Raw genomic sequence first — 6,657 nt, forward strand, 5'->3', positions numbered from 1 at the left:
GGGACTGCGGAGGGATGGACCCGGCTGGGGCGGGGAGGCGACCGCGGGGCTGGGGGGAGGGATCGGACCCGGCGGGGCTGGGGGGGGAGGATCGGACCCCGGGAGGGGCGGAGGGATCGGACCGGACCGGGGCTGGGAGGGAGGATGACCCGGGCTGGGGGAGGGGAGGATCGGACCCGGGGGCTGGGAGGCGAAGGATCGGACCCGACGGGGCGGGGAGGGATCGGACCCGGGACCGGGGAGGCGGGAGGACGGACCGGGCGAGGGCGGAGGGATCGGACCGGACTGGGGGCTGGGGAGGGCGGGAGGATCGGACCACCCAGGGGCTGGGTGGCCCGGAGGGGCTGGGAAAGGATCGGACCCGGACTGGGGCTGCCCTGGGGAGGGGCGGGAGGGATCGGGACGGACCATGGGACGGGGGGATCGGGCTGGGGAAAGGTTCCTGCCTGAGCCTGAGCCCAACCCACAGGAGGCTTGGGTCCTCTGCCCCTGGGGGTGTGCCTCGGTCCCCCACCCTTATCGCCTCCCGCCAAGTCCCAGGGCCAGTTCGAGCAAGAGAGGTTTCCTTGGAGGCGAGACCCCGTTTTGACTGGTGAGGCCGGCGCCCGGCGGCACCGGGTCCTCACACAGGATTCCCAGCCTGGGCCGCCGCGCCAGGCTGAAGGGAGACAAGAAGGACGAGCTTCAGCCCTCTCCCCTGTGCACACCAGATGCATCCTGGTGCCTCAGTTTCCTTCGTCAGATAAAGGGCTTTGACCAACGGGTTCTGAGCCCAGAATCCTCTGATGGGGAGAGCCCGGACCTCTCTGCCCCAACTCTCTTTGCACTACTTATTCAACACTTGATAGGGCACCTGCTGTTGGGGCCTAAGGGGCATGATGGGCAGGGGAAGGGAAGAGAGGAAGAGGAAGGAGCCCAGATCTTGCACTGGGCACTGAGGGGCACAGAGACAGCCTGGGCCTAGAGCCGGGCACTGAGGGGCACAGAGACAGCCAGGGGCTAGAGCCGGGCACTGAGGGGCACAGAGACAGCCAGGGGCTAGAGCCGGACACTGAGGGCACAGAGAGGCGTGCTTGGGGCTAGAGCCGGGCACTGAGGGGCACAGAGACAGCCAGGGGCTAGAGCCGGGCACTGAGGGGCACAGAGACAGCCAGGGGCTAGAGCCGGGCACTGAGGGGCACAGAGACAGCCAGGGGCTAGAGCCGGACACTGAGGGGCACAGAGGCGGCTTGGGGCTAGAGCTGGGCACTGAGGGCACAGAGACAGCCTGGGCCTAGAGCCGGGCACTGAGGGGCACAGAGACAGCCAGGGCTAGAGCCGGGCACTGAGGGGCACAGAGACAGCCTGGGCACAGAGCCAGGCACTGAGGGGCACAGAGGCAGCCTGCGGCTTGGGCACAAAGTTGGGAGGAAGCAGTCTCAGGGATCCTACCCCAGGCAGGTGCAGACCCTGAATTTGGTTCCTGGGATTTCCAGCCCCTCCCCTCCGGGCCCCGCTCCCTGCCCATCCCTGGGCCCCGAGGCCGTCTGACCCACTGCCTGCACTGACCCCCGGGAAGGAGGGGGCGGGCTTACCCAGGAGGCTGCGCCAGAAGGCCGCGAGGGTGGCGGTGCCGGTCACCGCCCCAGGCTCGGCCGGGTTTTCCCCGCCGGGTCCGGACGCAGAAGCTCTGGCCGCTGGCCCCCGGAGGTCCCTTCAGCTCCACGTCTATCACGTGCCGGTCCACCAGGCTGGGGTCACAGGGGTGGGGTCATGGGCGGGGCCGAGGGCGGGGCCGTGTGAGCCCCCGCCCCCGCCCCAGGCCCGGCTCACCTGAGGTCCGCCACCAGGATGCCGACCACGCCGTCGAAGCCGAGGCTCGGGGCGGCCAGAGCCGCGGCGGCCATGGTGTTGGAATTGCGGGGGGCCAAGGGGCAGAGCCCCCGGACGGGCCCCTCGTAGAGCACAGTCCGGGGCCCCTCGGCGGGCCCCTTGCCCAGCGGCCCCTCCAGCCGGAAGCCGTGAGGGTGCGTGGCCATGGTTATGGAAAGGCTCTGGAAGGGGCACAGGTCACGGCTCTACCTTTCCTGGCCGGCCCCGCCCCCTCCGGCTCCAGCACCGGCCCTCCCTTACCTGCAGCCCCCCGCACGCGTCCAGCCGGGCGATGTCCTCCGCTCCCCACAAGGCTCCCCGAGCCACAAAAACCCACCGGCCCGACTTCCTCGAGGCCTCCAGCAGGCGCCGCTCCGTGTCCGGGTCGGCCAGGGCCGAGGGGGACCCCACCTGGGGAGGCGGGAGAGCTGGGGAGGGGGCGGGGCCGCAGACTGCGAGGGTCTTCACAACGCAGGGCCGGGGCTTAGCAGGGACTTTAGAACCCAGAACGGGGGCGGGGGCGGAGAGCGGGGCCTCAGAACACGGGGCCTGGAATGACAGACTGGGAGGGACAGCAAAGCTTCATCCCCAGGACACAGAGAGCCGGAGGTGGGAGGGGCACGACTGGCAGAGCCCGGCGGGGGGAGGGGCACAGGGTCCCAGAGCTACAAGGGACTGGCTGGGGTCCGAGAACCATCATCCGCTCTTAGAGAAGGGGGGGGTCTCACCAAGAGGTCAGCATGGCTCAGGATCTGGGCCCCAAAATCCCGGATGATTTGGGGGTGAGCGACCTCAACCACCAGGTCCGGACTCCTGTGGGGGGGATGGGGGAGAGAACAGCCGTGTTCCGGCCTCCGCGTGCCTAGTGCTGCGCCAAGTGCGGTACAAAGATTTCCTTTGATCCCCCTCCCCCGTGAGGCTGCCCGTTGGCGGAGGGGCCCCAGGAGCCTCGGCTTCTGCTGCATCAGCGGGGGCTGGATCGGAGGGTGCCCCCCCAGTCTCCGGATCCCCCCTGAGAGCAAGGTCACTGACCTCTCCCCCAAGGCCCCGAGGTCAAGAAGCCTCAGGGCGGGGGGCAGGGTGCTCTGCAGCCTCCTGGGGTCCCGGTTCCAGACAAAGCTGAGTTCCAGGCCGTGCTGCGCCCCCTCGGCCAGCAGCCGAGCCGCCAGGGCTTGACCTGTGGGGATGGGGGAGAGGGTGGCCCGGGTCAGGAGCCGGGGGGCCTGGGGCAGGAGGGGGGAGGGGGGGCCGCTGGGGCCGGGGGAGGGGCGGGAGCCGGCCACCTACTCACCCAGGCGCCCGTAGCCCAGCAGCCCGACCTTCTTCAGCCTCCGATCCTGGGCCATTTCTGGCGCTCCTGGCCAGCGCTGACCTTTGGACAGGTGACCTTTGCACCCCATCCCGGACTAGAGAAGGGGGCAGATCCCCGACCTTTGACAAGGGCTCTTCCCCTCGTGGGCCGGGCCTGGCTGGGGAGCCTCGACGGCCGTCTCGCCGGCTCCCCTTCTCTGGAGGTGCTCAGCCCTCCCCTCCCTCATTGCCACTGCCGCCTTTGCGGCCTTCTCCTCCCCTCCCGGGCCCGCCAGGTTACCATGGCAACCTCATCCCATTTAGGGGAGGGGGTTGGCAGTGAGACCCGGGAATGGGAGCTCAGGCTGGCTCTTGCAGGCGGGGGCTCTCTCTCCCCCCCTGCCTGTTCCCCCCTGACTTTGCCCTTTGGGCTGGGTGGCCTCCGCCCCCGCCCTCCCTTTTCCCCGAGTGCCCGGGCTCTTCCCATGGGGGGGCTCCTTTTAGGCTGCGTGGCCCGGTCTTTGGGGCCCATCCTGGTCCCCTTCCTCCCTCCTTTGTCCCCCCTCACCCAGCCCGGCCAGTCCCGGGGCCGGGACATCCCTTCCCAGCCCCCAGGGCCCCCCCCCCGAGTCACCGGGCAAAGGCCTTTGCCCCCAGACAAGGAAGGGGGGGCCTCGTTGGCCCCACCCCAGGACCAGCTTCCAGCCTGAGTTCCGAGGGGCTCCCTCCCCCGCCCGCCCCCCCCAAGCCCGCCCGGGTTTGGGCCGGCCCGCCCTCTGCCCCGGGGCGGAACGCAGGCTGGGCAGGGGTCCCCCCCTTCACCCCCTCCCCAACCACCTGGGTGCTGGTTTTCCCCAAAGGGGACGGCAAGGGGAAAGGGAAAGAAAGAGACGGAGGGAGAGGGATCGCCCACCGGGGAGGGGGAGGAGGGAGAGATCCAAGGATAGGAAACCCCCCCATTAACCTCACAGGGGAACACCCCAGAAAGAAGATGGAAAACACAGAGATGGCAGAGACAAAGTTGCAGGGGAAGGCAAGAGTTTCCCCGGGAAGCTCCTTGAGTCCCAGAGAAAACCGGGCCCCAGGGTGGGCCCCCCCGTTCCCCCCCGCTCCCCTTCCTCATGGGGGCTGGGGGACCGGCAAGAACCACAGTCTCCCACCATCCTTCCAAGTGGGCCCGGCCCCCCTCTCCCCCCTTTTGGGAGCCCCTTTATTCTTGGGGTCCCTCTGACTGCACCTGGGGTCTCTTCCCGTGTGGCTTCGGGCTTCTTGAACCACCCTCCCTCCCCCTCCCCGAGGTCCCCGCCCCTTCCCGGCCCCGGGCAGGCCCCCACCTGCGTTCTCGCCCAAGGGCCCAATCCAGGAGGGGGATCCACCCACTCCAAGGGGAAGTGTGCCAGGCCAGCCCCGGGGCTCTCCCGGGGACACGTGGCTAAACCTCTCCTGGCCCCCGCCCCAGGCTGGGTTTCAGGGCCCCCCCATGGCCCCTGCCCCCGCTCTCATGGGAATCTTTCTCACCCCTTCTTGGTCAGACTGAGCCACGGGCTGAAATTCTTCTCCCCTTCGTCTGGTTCTTTGTGTCCTCTGTTTCTCTCTTTGTTGTCTCTGTCTCGTCCTCTTTTCTTTTGTTCACTTGTGTTCCCTCAGTCTCTGTCCCTCTCATTCTGTTGTCTCTATCTCTATCCTTCCTCTTTCCTCTGTTTCTGTCTCTGTCCTCCGTTTGTCTCTTTCCCCTTCTGTCTGTCTATATCTGGTTCTGTTTTTCGGCCTCTGCCTCTGTCTCCCCTGTGTATGTGAGATTGTCTCTGCCCCCTTTTCTCTTTGGTTTGGTCTGTCCTTTCTGTGGTGTTCTCTGTTCTGTTCCTTTGCCCTTATCTGGGAAAGTTCCGAGAAAAGGGTCAAGCTCATCTTTTCCCCCTCCCCCATATTTGGGCCCTTCCTTTCCCACAGAGTGCCTCTGGCCCCGGGTCTCTTTCCCTCCTCCTTCCCTTTTCCTCCCCTTTCCCTTGTGGCCGAAACAGGGAAATGGGGCCCCTTTGGGGGTCTTCTAGCTTTTCCCCGTCCTCCTGCTGTCTCCCCCCTCCCCCCTCTCTGTCCTCCCCGTCTGAGCCCCACCGCCTTATTCTCTCCTCCCCAATAGCCCTCAACTGTACCTCTTGGTCTTCCCATTCTGCCCCCTTCTCCCCAACACTGCCCACAGGCCTCCCCCTCCCAGTGAGGAGGAAACGAGAGAGCCAACATCAAAGAACCCAAGGAGGGGGGAGAGGTTGGGTCGGGAGAGTGTGGGGGAGCGCGGGACAAAAGATTTGGGCCCGCCCGGGCCCGGCGTCCTCCTGCCTGGTCCCTGTCTCCGTGGGGACCTCTGTCATCCCCAGGCCGAGGGGGGGGGTGCCCGGCCCCCAACGCCACGACCCAAGGAGGGTGGCCCTTTGGGCCCCCCAAAGGGAAGGACTTTACCAGAAACCCCAAAGGAGGAGCGGCCACCACACACAAATCTCTCTCTCTCCCACACACACAACACACACACACACAGAGCCTCACAAAGATCCTTTCCCTTCTTCAAACCCCCATCAAGCCCTGCTCCGAAGGAATGGACACAGTCCTGGGGCCCAAAGGGTAGGGACCGGGTCCCTGGTCTGATGCCTCCCTTTTGCAGGAAACAGGTTGGGGCTCAATCCGAGGGAGGGAAGGGCCCAACCCCCAGTCTCCGGCTTCTTAAAGGCCAAAGGGGGCCCCCTCAAAGAACTCCCCGCCCATTCTCTGAGATTGTACTGGGGGCCTGGGAGAGCCCCAAGCCCAGCAGGTGACCTCAGTAATCACCTCATCTTCTGAACTTGTGGGCTGGGAAGGAGGGGTTTGATACAGGTCCTCTCTCTCCCTCTCCATTCTCTCTCTCTCTCTCTGTCTCTCTGTGTCTTTCTGTCTCTCCCTCTCCATTCTCTCTCTCTGTCTCTCTGTGTCTTTCTGTCTCTCCCTCTCCATTCTCTCTCTCTGTCTCTCTCTCTGTGTCTTTCTGTCTCTCCCTCTCCATTCTCTCTCTCTGTCTCTCTCTCTGTGTCTTTCTGTCTCTCCCTCTCCATTCTCTCTCTCTGTCTCTCTCTCTGTGTCTTTCTGTCTCTCCCTCTCCATTCTCTCTCTTTCTCTCTTTTTTTTCTCTCTCCCTCCTTCTCTCTCCCCTCCCTCATGAATTTTGCATTTCTATTTTCATGACAAAAAATTTTTTTTACTTTTTCTTTTTTTTTTTTAAAGTAATTACAGAGCAGGGTTAAACCCACCTCCCCTTCAGTATCAAAGTCTTGGAGCAGGTTCGGGGGGGAAGGATTTTGGGGGGGGGGGCCCCTCCCCATCCGATGGGCAGGGTTTAAAGGCCAGGGCTCGGAGCTTATGTGGGAGGGACCAGGCCGGGGGGTTGGAGCTCAGGTATCGGCTGTCTCTTGGTTTGGAGGAAGGGATGGGAGGGAAGGCATCAAACTCAAAATGAACCATGGGGTGGGGTGGGGAGGAGAGGGCCCCTCA

At 65.2% G+C, this 6,657-nt stretch overlaps 1 protein-coding gene across 1 annotated transcript; it reads right to left on the reverse strand.

Annotated features, from left to right (window-relative positions):
* Nucleotides 1-1,061: 1,061 nt before the first annotated feature.
* On the reverse strand, nucleotides 1,062-3,412 carry ASPDH (aspartate dehydrogenase domain containing). Its single transcript, XM_031964100.1, is given in 7 exon segments — nucleotides 1,062-1,644; nucleotides 1,646-1,730; nucleotides 1,813-2,033; nucleotides 2,113-2,262; nucleotides 2,580-2,664; nucleotides 2,884-3,028; nucleotides 3,143-3,412. Coding segments are annotated over 7 exon segments (1,128 nt in total). The 5' UTR covers nucleotides 3,252-3,412; the 3' UTR covers nucleotides 1,062-1,311.
* Between the last annotated feature and the right edge of the window lie 3,245 nt (nucleotides 3,413-6,657).

Source organism: Sarcophilus harrisii, chromosome 3, assembly GCF_902635505.1.
Source record: "Sarcophilus harrisii chromosome 3, mSarHar1.11, whole genome shotgun sequence".
NCBI lineage: Eukaryota > Metazoa > Chordata > Mammalia > Dasyuromorphia > Dasyuridae > Sarcophilus > Sarcophilus harrisii.